We start from the raw sequence: 22799 nt of genomic DNA, 5'->3' as shown, positions 1-22799 counted from the left end.
ACCTCGTCATTACTGTCACTACCGACTCCCTTGCAGGGCGCCCACAGTCGCCGTCCCCAGCTCTCCCACACTTCTCGTGACTCCAGCTCAGCCGCTGAGCAGCAGTTGGCTTCAAGTCTTGGTCGACGAATTTATAGAAAGACGATGCAGCCACCCCCTCCTGGCCATGTCCCTCTCAATATCTGACAAACAAGGCTCTGTCCACACCCCCACACCACCTTCCGCCTCTCCCTCCCACCAAGGAGGTACAAGTCCTTCCTCCCACCAAGAGCAAGCGGGGTGTCCCCCGTCTCTATCACAGCTAGGAGTCTGTCCTGTAAATTACGGACCTGGACCACCATGCCCACAACACTTGACCCACTCCCTCTGTGTTTTTTTGGTGCAGGAGATTGAACCCAGGGGCATTTTACCACGTCCCCAGCCCTTTTTATTCTTCATTTTGAGGCAAGGTCTCCCTAGGTTCTCCAGGCTGTCCTGCCTCAGCCTCGGGAGTTGTTGGGATGGCAGGCGTGCGCTCCTCTGCCTGGCACCGCTTGGTTTCCTTCTGTCTTGGGGAGGGGGGGGACAATAACCCTCCCCAGAACTCCACCCCTCAGTCCACCCCCCTCCCTCTCTCTGTCGTGTCAACACCAGCAGACATCGCCTATGGTCCCCTCCACCCTCCTTCTTTAATCCTCTGTGATTTGGTTTATTTTCCCCTCCCCCCCTCAAATGACTTTCCCTAGAGTTCCTATAAGCCTTTAACTGAGGAAGTCAACCTTGACCTTTGAGCTGCTGGGATTACAGGCTTGAGCCCCCACGCCTGGCTCGACCACACACTTCGGTCACTCTGGTCTACTAAAGGGTTTTATCTATCTGTTTATTTACTTATTTGTATGTATTTGTTTGTATGTATTTGTTTGTATCTTGCAGGTGATTTACCACCGAGACACATCCCCATCCTTTTTTTTTTTTTTTTTTTTTTTGAGATAGAGTCTTGCTAAGTTGCTTAAGGCTTCATGAAATTGCTGAGACTGGCCTCAAATTTGCAATCCTCCTGCCTCAGCCTCCCCAGCCACTGGCATTATAGACATACTCCACTGTGCCCTTAGCCGGTTTTTAAGTGTACAGTTCAGTAGCATCAACTACAGTCACATTCTTGTGAACAGGTGTCTAGACTTTTTGCATCTCGCAAAACACAAACTCTGGGCCCTGGCAACCACCTTTTGACTTTTCGTTTTCATGAATTTAGCTACTCTAGGTTACTAGACTATTTACCCTTTTACAACTGGCTTATTTCATTTAACATAGTGTCCTCCAGGTTCATTCTTTTGTAGGGTGTGGCATAATTTCTTTTTTTTGTGTGTGTGCAGAGGTGGTATTGTTGGGGGTATTGACCCAGGGGCACTAAACCACTGAGCCATATCCCCAGCCCATCTTTAAAAAAATTTTTTTTTTAGTTGTGGATAGACACAATACCTTTATTTTATTTGTTTTCATTTTTATGTGGTGCCAGGAATCTAACCCAGTGCCTTGCGCATGCTAGGCAAGTGTTCTACCACTGAGCAACAACCCTGGCCCCTCCCCAGCCCTTTTTAATATTTTATTTAGAGACAGGATCTTGCTGAGTTACTAAGGATTGCTAATATGCTGATCCTTCTGCCTCAGCCTCCTGAGTTGCTGGGATTACAGGCGTGCACCACCACACTTCTCAGGATTTCCTTTTTTAAGGTTGAATAATACTCCATTGTGTATACATGCCATCTCTTCTTATACATCCCTCCATTGATTGGTATTTGGGTTGCTTCCACCTTTGGTTATTGTCAGTGATGCTGCAGTGGACATGGGAGTGCAGATCTCTCTTTCAGATCCTATCTACTGTGACTTTTTATTGGAGCTATTTGGCTTCTCTAGTTATTTCTTTTTTCTTGCTGTTTCCTTTTCTTCCTCTCATTTCCCATCCCCCCAGTATGCTTCCACCCCGATGCTCAGTCTTTCTCATTCCTGGCTTCCTGTCTTGCCACTCCCCTGATGACCTCTAGACCAAGGGCTGTGGGGAAGCCTGGGACAGTGGAGAGGACCCTGGACTAGGATTAGGCTCCTGGAACTTTCATGTGCTCTTAATAGACTTGGGCGGCTCTTCCCATCTGTACCTCAACTTCTCCACCTACTGGATGAAAGGAATAGACAGAAAAATCTTCCCACTTGAAAGCAGCTATACACTGCCAGCTACACAGCTCCAGAGTTGAGCTTTCTCCTGTCCTGTGCTCTGGCCAGTACAAGGACAATCCTGATGGACATATTTATTCAAGTGACCCTGAAGCTCCTTGAACCATTCCTTGTGATGGTTAAGGTGTCGGCCTGAATGTATTAAGGAATACTTCGAAGCAAGCATTACTTCTGGGTCCCGTGTCCCACCTATTTAGGAGGCTGAGGCAGGAGATTGCAAGTTTGAGGCCAGCCTCAGCAATTTAGAGAAGCCCCAAGCAACTTAGCAAGATCCTGTCTCAAAAAATAAAAAGGACCAGGGATGTGGCTTGGTGGTTAAGCGTCGCTGGGTTCAATCCCATGTTAACAGAAATAAGCCAGGCACTGAAAAGCAATTACCATATGATCTCGTATGAATATAAAAAAGTTGATCTCATAGAAGTTGAGAATACAGCTGGGAATGGTGGTGCAAACTGTAATTCCGGTAACTTGGAAGACTGAGGCAGGAGAATCCCAAATTCAAGGTCAGACTCTGCAATGCCGCAGTCTGGCTGGGCACAAAATAACTGAGCTGCCACAAAGCCTTGTAGGTTCAAACAGCAACTCTTTATTCCCAAACTCTCACCGGCACTCTACACACACTTCCCGGGAACACACTCCCTCCACCGGGCTCCGCAAGCCAATTCTCCAGAACCCCACCAGAACTCAAAGGGAACTCTAAAGTAGCAGGCGCCTGAGGCAGCAGGATCCGCCCTAATCCTGGCAGCCCTATTCCCCACCCAGGATCCGCCCTAATCCCGGAGCAGGGTCACCTTTCAACCATCTTTCCGACTAAATTGTGGCTCTCAACATTGCAATTTAGTGAGAGCCTGTTTCAAAATAAAAAAAATAAAAAGGGCTGGGGATGTAGCTCCGAGGCCTTGGTTTAGAATAGAATGGTGGTTGCCAGAAATTGAGGGAAGGGAGAGATGAGGGAAAAGTTGATGGGTACTAAATTGCAGATGGATAGGAGTAAAAATTTGGTATGAACAGTAAAGTGACTATAGGTGACAATATGTAGTCTATATTAAAAAAAAACAAAACTAGAAGGATTCTGAATGTTTTCATCATTAAGAAATGATACGTGTTTTAGAAAATAGGTTTAACCTGATTTAAATATTACATGGGTGTCGTGGTTCATGACTGTAATTCCAGTGATTTAGGAGGCTGAGGCAGGAGGATCACAAATTCAAAGTCAGCCTTAGCGATTTTAGCAAGGCACTAAGCAACTTAATGAGACCCTGTCTCAAAATAAAAAATTTAAAGGGATGGGGACGAAGCTCAATGGTATGGTAGAGTAACCCTGGGTTCAATCCCGAGTTCAAAAACAAAACCGCCCCACAACATTACACAATGTATACATGTATAAAAATATCACATAGCACCCAATCAATGTATTCAATTTTATATATCAGTAAAATTGGGGAAAAACTGAAGTGTAGAATAAAAAAAAAAATCTGGGCTGGGGATGTGGCTCAAGTGACAGCGCACTTGCCTGGCATGCCTGCGGCCCAGGTTTGATCCTCAGCACCACATACAAACAAAGATGTTGTGTCCCCCGAGAACTAAAAATTAAATAATTATTTCTCTCTCTCTAAAAAAAAAAAAAAAAAAAAAAAAATCTACCCGTAGGCACAACCAGTTTCAGAGCTGGATGAGACCCTTAATGTTATTTTCTCCACCTCCAAGGTGTTCTTCATTCCTGCAATTTTTTTAGTTCCTAAACCTCAAAATTAGTTATCTAATCTCAGTCCTTCCTGCCGCACTTTGACCTCTACTATTTGGGCTCTATAAAAAAATAATGAGAAAAGCTACCCCAAAATTAAAGATTACATTTTTTTTCCCCTTGCATTGCTGGGGATTTCACTCTAAAAGATCAGATTTGAACATAAAGATTCCAACGGATCCTAAAGCATGCGGTGACCCACTTACAACTGGATCTTCCAGAAAGGATCAGGGACTCATCCGCGAATTAGAAACAGCCCTAGCAGAGCACGCATGCGCTTTAGACCTGGGGGCGCCGCGAAGGCAGAGGGGGCGTGGCTACCGCCCTAAGACAAGATGGCCGTCAGGACCGTCCATCCTCGCTCCTGGGGGAGGCTCAAAGGCTCAGAACGCCATTGGTGCAGTTACCGGGGGGCGGGAATGACAGCGTCCCAGTTTCCGGTTCCGGCAGTACCGGGATCCTAGTCGAGATGGAGGAAGATGCGACCAGAGGCTGGCAGCCGCTGGGAACGGAGGGTCAAGCGGGGCCTGCGGCCTAGAGGTCCGGGGTTGGAGTTCGCCTCAGACTCGGTGGAGCCGCCGGGGTCTGAGAAGGTAAGAAACCGTGGGAGTAGCGGTGCCTGAGGGCTGAGGTCTCTAAGGACCCGGACCTGCCGGGGGGCAGTGGATGTCAGCGATGCCCAGCTGCCGGGCTCTAGAGCTCGCCCTGCAGTTTGGGGAACGAAGGGCAAGTTCGGCGAGGCATCCCTTCCTGGCTGAGGAGTATGAGATTCACGGACAGCAAAAGGAGCGTTGTGAGGAGCAGGTCCTAGGACCCAGAGATGACTGTGCGGGGGACCGGGACCAAATCTGCATAGAGAGGGGTGCCATGTGGAGTGTGTGGAGAGAACTGTCATGTGGCGTCTATGAGAGGGATCACATGGGTACTTATGGAAGACCAAGGAAGGCTGCCATGTCAAAGGAAGGAGATTACCCTGAGGGAGGGGTCGGGGCATCGCCTGGGAAATGCATGTTCAGTAGGACAGTGGGCAAGCTTGCAAATGTAGTCACGTTTCATGGCAGTCAGCTCCGGGATGCAGAGATCTGATGCAGATGCTGTAGGAAGGACAGAAGGAATAGGGGATGCTTGTCTCCACTCTTGTTTACATCTGAGAAGTGGGAACCCATGAGTAAAATTGTCAGTAGTTGTATAAGGTGGTTTGATTGGTGTTTGACTGAAAAGACTGGAATGGACCAAATGATCCATTGTGTCCAGTTCCAGTGACAAGTTGTTGATCATAATGTCATAATGATCCAGGATTCCTAGATAGGTGTTGTAATTCTTATATTGACAGTCCCTAATGTTTAAAGCAATGCTTCCCAAACTTCGATGTGCATCTAGTGATCTTTTAAAAGTTGTTAGCTCTTATTCAGCAGATCTAGGGTACAGCCTGAAATTCTGTTTTTCTTTTTCTTTTTCTTCGTTGTACTGGGACTTGAACGCAGGGGCACTGTGCCACTGAACTATATCCCCAGCCATTTTTATTTTGAAATAGGGTCTTGCCCAATTACCAGGCTGTCCTCAAACTTGAGATCCTCCTGCCTCAGCCTCCTGAGTAGCTGGGATTACATATGTGCACCACCTCACTCAGCTTTGAAATTCTGTATTTGTTTGTGTGTTCATGTGTGTGAGAGTGTCCTACTGGGGGTTTAACCCAGAGGCACTTTACCACTGAGCTACTTCCCTAGCTTGTTTGTTTATTTATTTTTTGTACTGGGGATTGAACCCAGGGGCACTCTACCACTAAGCTACTTTCCCACCTATTTTTTGAGACAGGATCTTGATAAGTTGCTTAGGGCCTTGCTAAATTGCTGAGGCTGGCCTTGAACTTGTGATCCTCCTGTCTCAGCCTCTTAAATTGCTGGGATTACAAGTGTGCATCACTACACCTGATTGAGACAGGATCTTGATAAGTTGCTTAGGGCCTTGCTAAGTTGCTGAGGCTGGCCTTGAACTTGTGATCCTCCTATCTCAGCTTCTTAAATTGCTGGGATTACAAGTGTGCACCACTACACCTGGCTCTAATGTCTTTCTTTTTTTTTCTGGTCATTGAACCCAGGTACCAAGCACTGAGCCACATCCCTAGCCCTTTTTTATATGTTATTTAGAGACAGATTTTTCTTTTTTTTGTAATATTTATTTTGCTTTAGTTGTAGTTGGACACCATACTTTATTTTTATGTGGTGCTGAGGATTGAACTCAGCGCCTTAGAGACAGGTTCTTGATAAGTTGTTTAGGGCCTTGCTAAGTTGCTGAGGGTGGCTTTGAACTTGTGGTACTCCTGCCTCAGCCTCCAGATAGATTCTACATTTCTAATTAGTGCCCAGATGATGCTTGTGATGCCAGTTAGTGGACCAGTCTGAGTGGCAAGAGCATCCCTATGCAGTAGAGCTTTCTGCGGTAACAGAAATGCTTTGCTGTTAACAAAATGCTTTCACAATTTTTAGCTCCTATGAGTTGCACCACAATCCTTGTATAGCTGCTGCAGCTTTGATTAGCCCCATTTCACAGATGAAGAAGCTGAATTCCAGTGAAGTGACTTGGTTCCAGTTTTACACCAGTAAATAATGGGGGACTCAAATATGGATCTACTGATGACTAGTGTTCTTTCCATCATATATCCTTGCCTTCTAGAAAATACTGTCTTCTCCTGAGCCAGAGTTTTATCTTAGAACTTAGTGAATAGGCTTGCATGATTTGTGTTTGTATGTGTGTGTGCAAGGGGAGTACAAGTGAAGCAGAGTTACACACCTGGGCCAGTTTCTCCCTTCCCACTGGTAGAATCAGTAATGGGAGCTCCACCTCTGATATTTCATTTGATCACTTAAGGACACAGTGTTCACTAATCCTGGGTCATCTATTGGGTCCTCACAAGAAGCATGCAAGCCTGAGCAGGTTTTTTGTTTGTTTGTTTGTTTGCTTTTATGGTGCTGAGAATTGAACCCAGGTCTTGTGTATATTAGGCAAGAACTCTACCACTGAGCTACATCCCCAGCCCAAACTTGAGCAGTTTTAAAAGTGGGAGAAAATTTGGAATTGGAGCCAGACACACAAATAAGGGTCTGAGAAAGAACCATGAAGAAGTTGAGCTGACTCACTTGGGTGAAGGGAATATTGAAGGAAGTTTGCATAAACGTATCTGCAAAGAGGATTTTCCAGAGGGTAAAACAAGAGGAGCTGGTTTTGATATTTCAGTAGGAAACTTGAAGGTTATATAACAACAGGTTGAGATCTCACCTTTTAGGAGTAATCTCCTTTTGAAAAGGCAGAGGGGGTGGGTACAGTGCCCTCACCCTTCTGAAGTGGCTCCTTGTTTTTGTTTTGTTTTGTTTTGTTTTTGGTACCAGGGATTGAACCCAGGGATGCTCAACACTGAACCACATCCCTAGCCCCTTTTCATTTTTTATTTTGAGACAGGGTTTTGCTAATTTGCTTAGGGCCTTGCTAAATTGCTAAGACTGACTTTGAACTTGTGATCCTCCTGCCTCAGTGTCCAGAGTCTCTGGGATTACAGATGTGCAACATGGCATCTGGCAGTGGCTCATCCTTTGAGGCCCAACCCTTAATGGCTTCTCCTGTTACTATGACAACAGTAGTCCTTACCTTCTTCAGAGAATCCCAGCTTCCTTCTAGGAGTTTAAAATAGACTGGGCAGGGGAGAGATGGAGGCAAGGCAAGAAATGGTACATTGTATCCTGTTGTAGAATTTCTTTTCTTTTTTGGTACCAGCATTGAACCCAGGGCACTTAAGCACTGAGCCACACCCCAGCCCCTTTTTATTTTTCATTTTGAGACAGAGTCTTGCTAGGTTGCTGAGAGCCTCCCTAAGTTGCCGAGGCTGGCTTTGAACTGTGATCCTCCTGCCTCAGCTTCCTGAGCTGTTGGGATTACAGGTGTGTGGTTCCGCGCTCAACCTGTCATAGAATTTCTTATCAGGAGATGCTGGTACTTGGTGATTCAGCTTGACAGGTTGAAGAGGCATTCAGGAAACCAGGTTCTGGAACAGAATCTCATGGCTGGCTGTGCCCTTCTGCCCTGCACAGCACTCAGTTTGCACGTGCCGGCAGGAGGCCCTCCTGCCTGAGTCCTACTGTGTCCTGTGCTGAAACATGCCTGCTCAGTCATTCCAGGAGCAGAGCAGTCTTAGCTTTCTCTGAAACAAAGTGAGAGAAGTTCCTGGGCATCTGCATGGCCTGGGGCTTATGCTTAACCCTCCAGTGACCTGCAGTCATGAGGGCATTAGCTTCACCTCCCCGTGGTGGGAATGACTTTCTTGAAACTCAACAGAAGGATTTGTGTTGGAATCTTCAACTCCCATGGGGTAGAAGGCATGGTGGAGTAAAGAAATCTTGGCTTGTATGCTGTCTTCACCACTGGCCAGCTGCATGACCTTGGGCCTGTTACACTCCACTTGTCCAGCCCTCTATGTCCTCACTTGTCATAAATGTTTAACTGTACGCAGGTTAAGTTGTAAGGGCTGCATGAGGTGGTGATAGTCAGTAAATCCTAGCCTTTGCCTGTGTGTCTTCACCTCTCAGTGGTGTGGGAAGCATGACCTTGGGTTCCAGATGACAAATACTGTGGGCAGGAAAGACAGTGACCACCTTCTCTTGGAGGGTTCAAAGAAGATTGCACCACTGAACTTGGTGGGTGTCTCAGGCTGAGCCTGGGGAGGACGGCCATCTTGGCCCACAGCAGTGGCACATCGGTGTTCTGAGGGTCCTCCTGCCTGCAGAACCCCACCTCTGCCTCCTTTCTCACGTCCTAGATTTCCCACTCTGGACAGCCCCATTGACGGGTCTTCTATCTCCAAGCCATTGCTGTTTTCTCTGCACTGTGTGCATATATTCCTTCATATTATATATTTATTTATTTTTTAGTTGTAGTTGGACACAACACCTTTATTTTTATGTGGTGCTGAGAATCGAACCCAGGGCCCCGCATGTGCTAGGCGAGCTGCAACCTCAGCTCTACCGCTGAGCCACAACCCCAGCCCCTGTATTCCTTCTTTATTCAAGCTGCTTTGTCCCCCAGGAAGCCTGTCTTGTTCCACGCACCTCACCCATGCCTCGGCTCTCAGCTACTCAGATTGCATTGTGGGTAACCCATACTCTAATGAAAGTGGTAACAGTGCAGCTCAGGGATTCCTGAAAAGCCAACCTCCCCCACCCTTGGACTTCCAGAGACTCCAAGAGCAATTCTCATGGAACAAAAGCTACCTAAGCCTGAGTTGGGACTTCTGTTAGGGAAGGTGATTGAGGATGGACTCTGGTTAGACACCTAGCATGAGATTTGTCACCAGAATTGCTTGTGTAGAACATTTCAGCCCTCTAGAGTTGTCCCCATGAGGTGGCCTTCTCCTTACCCATCTCCTGTCTCAAAAGCCAGGGGAGTCCCTGGCTTCTCACTTCCTGGAACTTTAACTTCCCACTTTCCCTGCCTGGGTGAAAATTTCCAGTATCCTGTATAACCATTGGGCTACACCAGAGCATCTGACATTTCCACTAAGTATATGATGTCCTCTGGTTTCACATTTCCTAAATTTGAAGCTCCTGATTTTAGACAGTTATTAAATTAGTAAGTTTACTGGTTTGTTCGAAAGTCCAAGCAATGAATAAACTTAACATATGGGTCACATGTACAATCATTTGCCCCAGTCTCTTTCTCTTTGTGTCTTATATCCATTCCCTAGAGGGATGCAGTGTCTCCTTGAACAGACTGAATTTCTTGGCGGCAGAGTCTGTGTATCTGTGATTTCTCCCTTCATTCTCTAGGGCTACGGTTGTGCTCTGTATGCTTAGGTTGAAAGCACAGGGTCAGACATGTCCTCCACTTTGTAGCTCTAGGCTTCTAGGTGGTTCTTTTCCCTTTCTGGAGTGCTATCTAATAACCAAAGAGGACTCTGACCTTTGGCCTGTCCCTGGGTCTCTAATTCTTTTCCCTGGAGGGTGATAGGGGTGTCTGTGGTGTAAAAGCCCGACTTGGGCTCTTCCCCTCACTTTCTTCTAATTCAGACTGGAAAAGGGGGGGCTCAGAGAGGCCAGCATGGGAAACCATGAACAAAATCAGATCTGTCAGGGAGCAGGGAGGCATGGGAAAAATGGAGGAACTTTGGGAAAAGGAGAAGGAGGGCAGAAAGACGGTGGAATGAGATGGACATCATTACCCTAGGTACATGTATGACTGCTCATATGGTGTGATGCTGTATCGTGTACAACCAAAGAAATGTAAAATTGTGCTGTAGTTGTATACAATGAATCAAAATGCATTCTGCTGTCATATATATACCTAATTAAAATAAATAGATGAAAATAAATCAGACTTTGTCAGCTGGTAAATGGTGGCAAGAGGCACCTTGCTGAGGATGTACGGCCAACATGGTGCCTTCTCAGTGAGCCCAGGGGCACAATAAATGGAGCACTTGGGGCTGAGGGTGTGGCTCAGAGGTAGAGCGCTTGCTTAGCTTGCCTGAGGCATGGTTCGATCCACAGCACCACATAAAAATAAAATAAAGATGCTGTGTCCACATATAACTAAAAAATAAATATTTTTAAATGGAGCAGTCCCTTCCAGCCTTCATGAACCTCCTAAATGTCACTTAATGACATCCCATTAGCCAACTTAAAAAGGCCCTGCAACCTTCCAGGTGGTTCCTTTGACCACAGCATTCTGAACTCTGCCTGGCTGGGCCAGACAAGGAGAGTGGTCCCTGCCTCAGGCTGTGTCACGGTGGCCCAGGCAGAGAAAGTGCAGGATGGACAGTCCCAGATGCTAGGGTCGGGGACTGAGCTAAGAGTGGAGTCAGGAGGGTCACGATGGCGAGGGATGATTTCTGTGTGGGGACCAGAATTGGGAAGGACAGTCAAGATGCTGGTTTCTGAAGGCTGGTGATGGGCAGAGCCAAGCGGGGTGAAGTCTAAGCTTTGGGGAGGTGGGTATCCCAGGAGAGGAGAAAGGGAATTTAGAAACTAGCCCAGAGGGGAAAGCACAAAGTTCTGACCTCCTTCCTCAAGTCGCTCCACCCTGTCCAAATCCCAGGTCTCCAGGCACAATGGAGGACAAACGAAACATCCAGATCATTGAGTGGGAACATCTGGACAAGAAGAAGTTCTACGTGTTTGGTGTGGCAATGACAATGATGATCCGGGTCAGCGTCTACCCATTTACCCTCATCCGCACCCGCCTGCAGGTTCAGAAGGGCAAGAGCCTCTACCATGGGACCTTTGATGCCTTCATTAAGATCCTGCGAGCAGATGGTGTGTCTGGCCTCTATCGGGGGTTCCTGGTCAACACCTTTACCCTCATCTCTGGCCAGTGCTATGTCACCACTTATGAGCTCACCCGGAAATTTGTAGCTGACTACAGCCAGAGCAACACAGTGAAATCATTAGTGGCTGGTGGCTCGGCCTCCCTTGTGGCCCAGAGCATCACAGTGCCCATTGACGTGGTCTCCCAGCACCTGATGATGCAGCGCAAGGGGGAGAGAATGGGCCGCTTCCAGGTGCGTGGGAACCCAGAGGGACACGGGATAATTGCCTTTGGCCAAACGAAAGACATCATCAGGCAGATCCTGCGAGCTGATGGGCTTCGAGGCTTCTACCGAGGCTACGTGGCTTCACTGCTTACCTATATCCCAAACAGTGCTGTCTGGTGGCCCTTTTATCACTTCTATGCAGGTAAGACGGGGCCAGGAAAATGAGGGATGAGGGCTACTGATAGGGTGAGGTACTGCTGCTCTGTGCAGGTTGCAGTGGAGATGAGAGTTAATGGGGGAATGGGCCATTCATCCAACAACTATTTGAATCCAAGAGGATTCAAAGATGAGTGAGACATGGTTCTGCCTTCAAAGAGCTTGTGAATGTAATGAGGGGGTCAGAGAAGTAAAGTAGGTGAGTATAGAACAGTTCATAGTGCATGCTCTGGGTGTGCTGGGATCACCTTGTGTTAGCAGAGTATTGCCAGAGAATTGGAAGGTGGTGGGGTTCAAAAGCTGTTGGATGTTTGGGATTTGAAGATAGTAGTGAGCTTTTTTATTTTTTGGGGGGGGGTACTGGTGATGATTGAATCAAGGGGTATTTAACTACTGAGCTACATTCCCAGCCCTTTTTTTTAAAAAAAATTATTTATTTTGAGACAGGGTCTTGTTAAGTTGCTGAGGTTGGTCTTGAGGATTCAAACTTGGAATCCTCCTGCCTCAGCCTCCCGAGCTGCTGGGATTACTGGTGTGCACCACTGCACCTAGCAATAGTGAGCTTTTGAGTTGGATGTTTTCCTTCAACATTATTAAACAAAGTGTGATTGAACTTTGAATGTTTCCACTCCTACAATGTGTCTTTGTTAATAAGATATTTTACTCTTTAAATATTTTCCAGAATCGGAATTACTGAGGGCTTTAGTAGACATTTTGCTTTCTGAAAGGTCAGAGCACATTGCCGAGTGCGGAACCTGAGTGTGCCTGCTTCCCCAGCCGTGGGTCACTACCACATTCTGGTCAGGGCATCTGTCCTCACAAGCTTCCTGATGGCTGCTGCTGGTTTCTTGCCTTTCGCACTGGGCATTCCGACCTGTCCCAAAGGGTACTTTCTAATGACTTCCTGTCCTGTAATCATTTCGTCATTTCATGGCACTGTACTTTTCTGGTGATTCTTTTATTTTCCTGATTATACCTTCTTTTTATTGCTAACTCTGTTTCTTCTTCTGTTTCATCTGGACTCTTTGGTAAAATTCAGATTCTTAGACTCTACCCCTGACCTTTTGAAAATGAATTCTGAAAATCTCTAAAAATTTTTTTTTTTTTGTACCAGGGATTGAACCCACAGGCACTTAACCACTGAGCCACCTCCCTAACCCTGTTTTTTATTTTGAGACAGAGTCCTTTAAGTTGCTTAGGGCCTCACTATGTTGCTGAGGCTGGCTTTGAACTTGCAATCCTCCTGCCTCAGCCTCCCAAGCTGTTGGGATTACAGGTGTTTACTACCATGCCTGGCAAAATTTATTTTTTGTATTTTGTGTGTTATTGGAGGTTGAACTTAGGATTCTATATTCCCAGCCCTTCATATTTTTTATTTGGGGACAGGGTCTTGCTAAGTTGCCCAGGCTGGCCTTGAACTTGAGATCCTCCTGCTTCAACCTGGTGAGTCTCTGGCATTACAGGTGTGTGCTACCATGGCAGATCCTGGCAATCTTTTTTTTTTGTTTATGTGGGCGGATACCAGGGATTGAACTCAGGGGCACTTGACCACTGAGCCACATCCCCAGCCCTATTTTTTGTTTGTATTTTATTTAGAGACAGGGTCTCACTGAGTTGCTTAGCACCTTCTGCTGAGGCTGGCTTTGAACTCCTGATCCTCCTGCCTCAGTCTTCCAAGCTACTGGGATTGTAGGCGCATGCCATTGCACTCTTCCAGATTCTGGCAATCTTAATATTAAAAAAGTTTCCCAGGGGCTGGGAAGAGCACTCATCTCGCACATGTGAGGTCCTGGGTTTGATCCTCAGCACCATGTAAAAATAAATGAATAAATAAAATAAAGGTATTGTGTCTAACTACCACTAAAAAAAAAAAAAGCTTCCCAGGCTTGGTGCAGTAGTGCATACCTATAATCCCAGCAACTCAGAAGGCTGAGGCAGGAGGAGCACAAGTTTCAGGCACCTCAGCCACTTAACAAGACCCTATCTCAAAATAACAAGAGCTGGGGTACAGCTGAGTGGAAGAGCACTTGCTTAGCATGTGTGAGGTCTTGAGTTTGATCACTACAAAACAGGAAGGAAGGAAGGGAGAGAGGGAGTGAGGGAGGAAGGGAAAAGGGTCCCAGGAAGTGTGAACATTTGTTTGGCTTTCTGTCCTCATTTGGTTTTATTTACAATTAGAGGGGCATTTTCCCAATATGTCTAGTATCTTTCGTTCCCAAATTAACCTTTTCCAAAGTCTGGTCAGACATTCTGACTCTTGGACCTCTTGACATGAAGGCATCTACTGACATTTGAAATTTTTTTCACGTAAGTATGCTGGCTTTCCCTTCTGGCTGACTTCATCTGTCAGAGGCCTTGTTTTTCTTTCTTTTTTTTTTTTTTTTAATATTTATTTATTTTTTAGTTTTGGGCGGACACAACATCTTTGTCTGTATGTGGTGCTGAGGATCGAACCTGGGCCACACGCATGCCAGGCGAGCGCGCTACCGCTTGAGCCACATCCCCAGCCCAGGCCTCGTTTTTCTCCACATCTTTTAGGCTGACTCCTTGGGAAGTGTCTTGACCACTCCCTCCTTCTTGTCTCATATTTAGTCCTGGTGATTCGAGAAAGTCTCTCCCCATTTTCTCTCTATTCCTGCTGAAATTGCTTGAATCTTTCTTAAGGTAGTATACATTTGTGTTGATTTTATTGTTTGCCTTATCTTTTCTGCTATGTGGAAATGTTCTTGGAAGGGGAAGAAAATAACACTGGCTGAATGCCGAGCTCTGTGTGGGGCGACCTTGCATCTTCATCATTTCCTTCTCGCAAGAGTCTTATGATGGAGGCATCTTCCCTGCTGCCCCAGTCTAGACTGGCTTCCTTTTTGGATGTTCATATGAAGCCACATTTCTTTCAGATCACTCAGCTGAGTCTGTAATGATACATTCATTCATGTGATTATTAAGTTAATGTCTCTTTCCCCGCTGGACTGCAGTGTGTTAGAACAGGGGCCATCTCTGTTTTTGCTCACTATCCTACCTTCCAACACTGGCTTGGTGGCTGAGTGTTCAATAAATATGTGTTGAGTGAGATTGGTTCTTGTCATTTCCTTTTGCTTCAAGTGTCGAGGCTGCCTTGTGGGCATTTAGAATAAAATCCAGTTTTCTTCTCATGGGCTCCACAGCGCGGCACCCTGTGGCCTCTGTTTCTCTGCTTCTCCACTCTGCTCCAGCCTTACTGATGTTCCTGAGTTTCCTGGTTCACATGAAGCTCTGTTCTGCTTCAGGACCTTTGCAGATGATGTTCTCTCCGCCTAGGAAGCTCTTTCCTCTGGTGTGTGGCTGGCTCCTTCTCATGTTTCAGGCCCACCTTTGCAAAGACTTCTCTAGCCACTCTATTGGAAAGAAGGTTCTTTATGTTTTCTGTTTTGGCACCTTGTTTCCTTCTTAGCACTTGTCATGATTTGCAATTATTTTATCCCAAACCTCAGCTCTTGATTGGAATATAATTATGTCTACTGCTTATCACGGTGTCATTGACCTGGATTTATCTTCTTTTTTTGTGTGTCATTGACCTGGGTTAATCTTCTTTTTTTTTTTTTTTTTGTGGGTGAGGTACTAGGAATTGAACCCAGGGGTGCTTAACCACTGAGCCATATCCTCAGCCCATTTTAATTTTTAAATTTTGAAACAAGGTCTCTCTAAGTTACTCAGGGCCTCCCTAAATTGCTGAGGCTGGTTTTGAATTTACCATCCTCCTGTCTCAGCCTCCTGAGCCATTGGGATTACAGGTGTGTGCCATTACACCAGCGAATCCCCATCCCCCCCTTTTTTATTGATACAAGTCTTGTTAAATTGCTTAGGGGTCACTTAATTATTGAGGCTGACCTTGAACTTTGGATCCTCCTGCCTTGGCCTACCACCAAATCATTGGTATTACAGTTTTGTGCCACCATGGCTGGATGGGATTATCTTCTGCCTTGTAAATAATAGGTGTTCAACAAACATTTATTGAATGAATAATTCATGAATGAATGATACTACTACTAATTATTATTGTTTTGCTTTTGTGATGCTGGGGCCTCTTGTATGCTAGGTGAGCACTCCACCAACTGAGCTATATCCTCAGCCTTTGAATGAATAATGGAGAGGAGGGAAAGACAGGAACTCTTTTCCTCCAGCCCTTTGCCTTTGTTTTATTCATCCCCTCCCTATCCCCAGGAAAGTGGCATGCTAAATAGGTATAGTCAGAATTGGAATCTGGATCCCAATGCAACATTTTATGATTGCAAAATGCTTTCTTTGCAGGAGAAACAGGGCACCCAGTAAGGCACAACTGCCAATTCACTGTTTGTGTTTTTGTTGTTTTCCCCACTGTTTCTGTTTGCACGCCAACTCTGGGGAAGAAAGTGATTAGAAACTGGGGAAGAGGTGATTCTGTAGGGCTGAAGGAGCTCTGCCATGCCAGCTGGGACTTGGAAGCCCTCACTTCTGCCCTGCCAACCCCCTCCTCTCTACTTCTCCTCCTCCTGTCTTTAGTTGCTTGGTTACAAACTACCAAAACTAGGAGCACGAGAAAAAAATTCTTAGCGGTATGGTGACTGACCATAGAAGAGAAAATTGAGAGGGAATCAAAGTTCTTGCAATGGCTTCAGGCTCTAAGTGGCTTACCTTTTGGGTCTCATTACTTTCTTTCTCTCATTCTGCTCCAAAATTCAAAAGATGGGTAAAGGAATGTAGTATGCAATGAAAAGACTCTTTACCCACTGGAGTCATCCAGTTCCCTTGCATAGAGACAATCAGTCACAGTTTATCCTACCAAAATTATTTAATGCATATGTAAGCAAATACGTAGCATCTGCTTGTCTAGCCTATGACTTGGGAGGAACAGAGCAAGAACACAGTTTTTATATCAGGAAGAATATTCTGTCCATCAGATGAAAGGAGTCGTCTATAAAGAGGTTTTGATATTCTCTTTTCCAGGGGAGTCTTATCCTATTTAAATGGGTGATATCACCAAGATGACTCTAGAAGGGGCCCGAGATGTATAATGTGATTTTTTTTTTTTCTTGTTGTTGAATATCACCATCTATCCCAGCTGGCGACTTAATGCTGGCTCACAAAATCTGACTATTTCAATAACTTAAAAAACAGCAAAGAAAGCACGCAACACACAGAAGTAGCTTTTCAATAGTCCAGGGACAGCTCTGAGATCTTAGGGGTCTGTGAAAAGAGAAAGAGCCACTGGAATTCTTTATTCTTATATATGGGACACACAAGGGGAGGGTCCATGGAACATTCTATCCCCAAAAGGGCAATGGGGTAGGATTACAAAGGAATAGGTGAGTGTAACTCAACCCCTTGCAGAAACGCTTACTCCTGGAGCCATGCCTACTCCTGGAGCCACGCCTTGTTATCCGAGTTAGGGTAATGTCCAAGTTACTGCCACCTGGCACCACCATGCCAGACTGAATGCAATAATTGTTCAGAACCCATGCATCAGGACTTAAGGCATCTGCATCCAGGCAGCTCCTGACAATTGGATGAAGGCATAAACAGGGAAGAGAAAAGATGGGAATCGTAGGTCTCAGGTAGCAAAGGATGGAGGGCTTTTCATGGTTGAAAGTGAGTAAAAGCAAGCAGTAACAGTGAAGGAAGTTTGGTGGTACCTCATGTCTCAGGCATTGTCTTTCCCTGGATTTCAGAGCAGCTCTCGCACCTGTGTCCTAAGGAGTGCCCTCACATTGTCTTTCAAGCTATTTCGGGGCCCCTGGCTGCAGCCACTGCCTCTATCCTCACCAATCCCATGGATGTCATCCGAACTCGTGTGCAGGTAATACTGGTCTCCTCCCCAACCCTCCTCCCAGAGAAGCCATGAGAAACATAATCTTCAGGCCCTCCAGCATTCCCTTGACCTCTATGTGACATGGTCTTTTGGTCTAGTCAGTCTGTTCCTGGTCATCCAGGTCCCTTCCTTGTGCTTCTCATCTGCAGAAACCAGTGAGCACTTGGAAGTACCTAGATTGTTTCTCTTACCCTGTCTGCTACCTTGTATGACTCTACCTGGTTTCTTCTAGCTATTAGCATACCTATAAGTCATTCTATCTTCACCTTGCAGTTTGTGATTATTAGAAGTATTGATTTCAACTCTGGACACAGTGGTATATTACCCGTAATTCTAGCAACTCGTGAGGCTGAGACAATAGGATCTCAAGTTCAAAGCCTGTCTCAGCAACTTAGTGAGGCCCTAAGCAACTCAGTGAGACCCTGTCGTAGGTGGACACAGTGCCTTTATTTTTGTTTATTTATTTTTATGTGGTGCTGAGGATCGAACCTAGTGCCTCACCCATGCTAGGCGAGCGCTCTACCACTGAGCCACAGCCTCAGCCCAGAGACCCTGTCTCTAAATAAAATATAAGAAGGGCTGGAGATGTGGCTCAGTGGTTAAGCGCCCCTGGTATACACACACACACACACACACACACACACACACACAAAGGTATTGATTTCAGTTAGTTTCGTAAGTCTGATTTTTTTCCACTAGGCTATGGGTTCTCAACAGAGAGTGAGAGTGACTGTTCTTTTTTCTTTTTGGTACCGGGGATTGAACTCAAGGGCACTCGACAATTGAGCCATATTCCCAGCCCTAATTTGTATTTTATTTAGAGACAGGGTCTCTTTAAGTTGTTAGCACCTCACTTTTGCTGAGGCTGGCTTTGAATTGCCATCCTCCTGCCTCAGCCTCCTGTTTACCACACCTGGCTATTTTTTATTTTTGTGACAGGGTCTCACTAAGTTGCTGAGTCTGGCTTTGAATTTGTGATCCTCCTGCCTCAGCCTCTTAAGTTGCTAGGATTATAGATGTGTGTCACCACGTGGGCGGAGAGTGATTTCACAGATTGTTTTGTTTCAACTGAGTAAAAATGCTAACAAAGCCCTTACAGTCTCTGTCTTCAGTCAGCTCAAAGACTCTTTCCTTCACCTAAAAATAGAGTCTGAATGATGGTGTAAAATATTGCAAAGGGTAGATTTTACTCTAGCTTTAGGTGGAGAGAAGGGAGATTTGCTTTTCTTTTCCCCCCTTTAAGTATTGGAGAATTGAACCCAGGGCCCTGGTCATGCTAGACAAGTACTCTACCACTGAGCTATGTACCCAGCTCTTTTCTTCACCTGTTTAGTTGTCTAAGCTGGCCTCAAATTTATAATCCTCCTGCCTCAGACTCCCTAATAGCTGAGATTATAGGTTTGTACCAACATGCTGGCTGCAAAGGAGATTTTGAATGATTTTGGGGAAAGATAGAGAATCAAGAAAGATGAACAAGAGATGGGATCATTGGGTTATGGTGAGGAGAAAAGGGAAGGAAAAGAACATTAACAGGTTGGGGAGCCATATGTGGTGGCCTGTGTCTGTAGTCCCAGCTGTTCAGGAGATTGAAGTAGAGGATCATGAGTCCAGAAGTTCAAGACCAGTCTGTGCAACATGGTAGAACCCCCTCTCAAAAAACCAAACCAAACCAAACAAAAATAAAGCAACAACATCAAAAAAGTATTTTGGAGATAAAGTCAGTTTCTCTGCTATCAGAATGTCTAGAAGGAGACAGGTAGCAAATGCAGGTATTTTTTCTCCCTAGAAAAGAATGTCTCCTGCTGCATTTGAAAATGAATACACTGGCGTCTGATTGGCTAGTCCCCATTCTCTCCTGAGCCTGTCCTGAGTGTTCTAGGAGATCCAAGGGAAAGGACAGGTCTCTACTCTGAGGAGCTCCCAGAGGCGTAGCTAGAAAAGCCCCTGGATGGCTGTGGAGAACTGGAAGGTTGGGGAGCAGAGGTGGTCAGATGAGGTGGTACTAGTGAAGAAGAAGGGCCTGTGGAGGAGGTGCTGATGGAGGCAGGGGCACTGGGGAGGGCTGGGATCAGCTTGTGTAGGTCATGCTGTAGGGAGGGGGACAAGGAATGTGTCTGTTCAGCCGAGGAGCTGAGTGGTCAGTCTCTAAAGGGTGTGGTTTAGGAGTGGGGGAAGAGTGGGACTGCTGAGAAAGAAGAGATGAATGCCCTGGCCAACCTTCCAGTGTGACAGGGAAGACAGGCCATGGTGTGTGAAGGGGAGGGTTCTCGCCCTGGGCTTCAGACAGATTGAGGTGACTGGAGTCACACTCCCAGACTGGCAGAACTGCAGAGGACCTTGGAGGGGATTTAATCCAGCATCCCCAGCATCTCCAAGACCAGAGAGAAGAACCTGACTTACAGCTAGGTGGCTTAGCTAGCGGTGTGAAGAGTTAACATGACTGAACATTGACTCTCTGCCAGGTTCTGTTCTCAGCATTCACAAGTATTAGTTTCTTTTTGTTCAGAACAACCTCATGGCATAGAAACGATTATCACTGTTTTATATTTGAGGAAACTGAAATGTAAAGAGTTAAATTGTCCAGGGATATGCTGTTAATAAGCTGGGGATCAGACTTTGAACCCAGGCAGTCTGGCACCAGAGCACATACAAAGTCTCTGTGCTTTCTGGTCCTCAGAAGCAGAATCCAGCCCTTCTGCCTCCCAAGTAGTTTTCCCACATGAGCCTGAGGCAGAGGGAGACTGCGCAGAGGGCACTGACCACAGACTGTGATCCCCAACTGTGTTGACTTCCAGGTTGAAGGCAAGAGCTCCATCATCCTAACCTTCAGACAGCTGATGGCAGAAGAGGGACCTTGGGGCCTCATGAAGGGCCTCTCGGCCAGAATCATCTCAGCTACTCCTTCCACCATCGTCATTGTGGTGGGCTATGAGAGCCTCAAGAAACTCAGCCTGCGACCGGAGCTGGTGGACTCAAGACACTGGTAGCCAGTGGTGGGTAGAGAAGTGGCTGTTCCCACTATTCTGGGCTGGGGGCAGAGCAGGGAAGAGAGTATCCTCTCTAATGCCCCCACTACATACCCATCCCTGCCCTGGGCCAGGTGGCCTGTCTGGGAAAGGGACAGAGACTTTGGCCTGCTCTTGCTGAAGAGGTTCCATGCCTGGCTTCCCTTCCCCAACTATTTTTAATTCTCCTACTGAACTGGGCTCCCTTCCTCAGCTCCTGGCCTGGAGGCCCACCTCCCCTGAACTGCTAGCCCCCTCAGGCTTCCCTTTCCATCTTCCCTGAGGTCCTGAGCAGAGCTGTGCATAGAGCTTATTGACTACCACTGATTTCTCCTCGGGGGCTTTCACCAGACTCTAAGCAGTTGCCCCCCACCCTCTACCACGTCACCTCTGAGGCTAGCTCATTTTTAATTTGGGTCTGAGCTGCCCACCAGACTACTACTCTGCATTTCTTACACTTTGGGGTAAGTTGCCAGGCACTTTTGCACAGTCAGAGCAGCAAAATCCCTGTCTCTACAGAGCACTCGTCTTTTCTTTTGAGGAGTTATTGAGATGGGGAGAAAAGCTGATACTTTATTTTATGTGTATATTTTTAAACGTCTGTGAACCAGGCTCTTGTCGTAGTCCTGCTAAAGCACCAATCCTGCTGTCAGAGCCTACCCCTGCCTTAGGTGGGAAAATGTCACGTAGCCTTTTCCTCAATCCCAGTCCTATCCCTTCAACCCCAGCAGCCCCTGTACAATATGAGCTGTTGGCTTCCCCTGGCCCAGATGACAACAGTGGGGTGGGGGGCACAGTTCTAAATAGGTTGGGCCGTCTCGGGTACACTGGGCTTGGAGCACCTCCTTGAAAAGTCAGGTTGAGAGAGTAGTTGGTTTGGAAAGCAGCAAGAGGGTATGTGTTCCCCATCAGGCCAGCTGAGCCCAGCCTAGCAGAGAACAGTGGAGGTTCTCAACCCCATTGAGAGGCAGCCACGAGGTACACATACACCCCAGTCACTCATACGGCAACAGTGTTGTCTCACAGTGGAAATCTGAGATGTGGAATGTTTTTTTTCCCTTCTCTCTGGGTGTAAAGAGTCATCCCAGTCATGGTACCCTGTGCTTGAAGAGAATAAAGAGCAGTTCAGGAAGTCACCTAATACCAGGATCACTGCATTTACCAGCCTGATACTGCCAAGATTATCTGTTGAAGCTCCGCTCAGAAGCTAGGAGACCTGCTCCTGCTCCCCTGCCTCATTCTTCCCCACCCCACCTCCTCCACCAAGCCTGGGTTGGGTGGAGAGGTGCAGTGAATGGAAGGAGAAGGAGGCAGTCAACCCTGCCTTCCCACTTGAGACGCTTGGTCTGAATGATCCTTTAAACCTATTTAAGGGTCCCACCTGCTGGGGAAGGCCCCGGTGCCATTGAAAGGTGCTAGCTACCTGAAGCCTTGATGTTTCCCACATTCTTACACCCTGGCCTGACTCTGAACCAGATTTCACTACCTTCACGCCAACCATGTTCCATCTTGTCTCTGGTTAAGGATTTTCCCCTATTCATTTTATTTATTAATTATTATTATTATTTTTTTGTCCCTACCTTCACTTTGTCTTCCAGTTTCTTTTCACAAATAGTCATCCTAAAGGTTGGGCCCACAGGTCATTCCGAATCTTCCTGCCCATCACTCATCACTCACCCTGAGAACCACCCACACAGGGAAGCAAGGGCCCTGTCTCTTTTTAAGCTTTCCCAGTGAGCGCTGGAGGATGGTGTTCTCAGTGCCGCCGGTCTTCCCACCTTCCCCACTGTGCTGACGTGGTCCTCTCCTGCCTCAGGTGTGACTCCCTCCCCGCTCCTCTCCTGTAGGGTACTCAGTCTTCCACCTGTCCCCCCCCACACACACAGATTTCAAGGGTGTTGTGGAGAATTAATGGGACCCTGGCCCCTACTTTCCCTTAATAGTTTAGGAGCTGGGATTGGGTTTAGGACAGTTTTTGATGGGGATGAGACCGTGGATTTCCATTTTCCTACGACGTGGAGACCAAAGCAGCCGGCAATTTGATGTATGGATTAGCAACCAAACTGGAAGAGACTCCTGGAGCACGGGCAAGACCGGAACCTGACTGCAGGAGCACTGAGAGGGAAATGAAAGCACGTGAACGTCTGACCCAATGAACTCTTGTGAATATCAGCAGGGAATATTCACTTTTGCACTGTACGATGTCTCTGAAGTGTAATTAAAAGTTTTTACGAGCCCCTGAGCTTTGGCTTGTGCGTGTTTTTGCCGGCGCACTGCCTCCCTCTTGGC

General features: G+C 46.6%; 1 protein-coding gene across 3 annotated transcripts; it reads left to right on the top strand.

The window, feature by feature from the left end:
• The first annotated feature begins 4327 nt into the window (after positions 1–4327).
• Positions 4328–22752, top strand: Slc25a44 (solute carrier family 25 member 44). 3 transcript variants are annotated; one of them, XM_021730539.3, is made up of 4 exons: positions 4336–4545; positions 11030–11667; positions 17366–17493; positions 20301–22752. In XM_021730539.3, exons 2-4 carry the CDS (start codon positions 11043–11045, stop codon positions 20490–20492), a joined length of 945 nt encoding a protein of 314 aa, XP_021586214.1. In that variant the 5' UTR covers positions 4336–4545; positions 11030–11042; the 3' UTR covers positions 20493–22752. The 3 variants fall into 3 exon arrangements, with proteins under 3 accessions (XP_040143636.1, XP_077883516.1, XP_021586214.1); XM_040287702.2 differs by lacking the exon at positions 17366–17493 and having other exon boundaries at positions 4328–4545; positions 20301–20438; XM_078027390.1 differs by lacking the exon at positions 20301–22752 and having other exon boundaries at positions 4328–4545; positions 17371–17462.
• Positions 22753–22799: the final 47 nt, after the last annotated feature.

The sequence above is a fragment of the Ictidomys tridecemlineatus genome, chromosome 11 (assembly GCF_052094955.1).
Source record: "Ictidomys tridecemlineatus isolate mIctTri1 chromosome 11, mIctTri1.hap1, whole genome shotgun sequence".
NCBI classification, from domain to species: domain Eukaryota; kingdom Metazoa; phylum Chordata; class Mammalia; order Rodentia; family Sciuridae; genus Ictidomys; species Ictidomys tridecemlineatus.
Note: the sequence above shows the minus strand (reverse complement) of the source record. Positions and strands in the feature narration are given on the sequence as shown.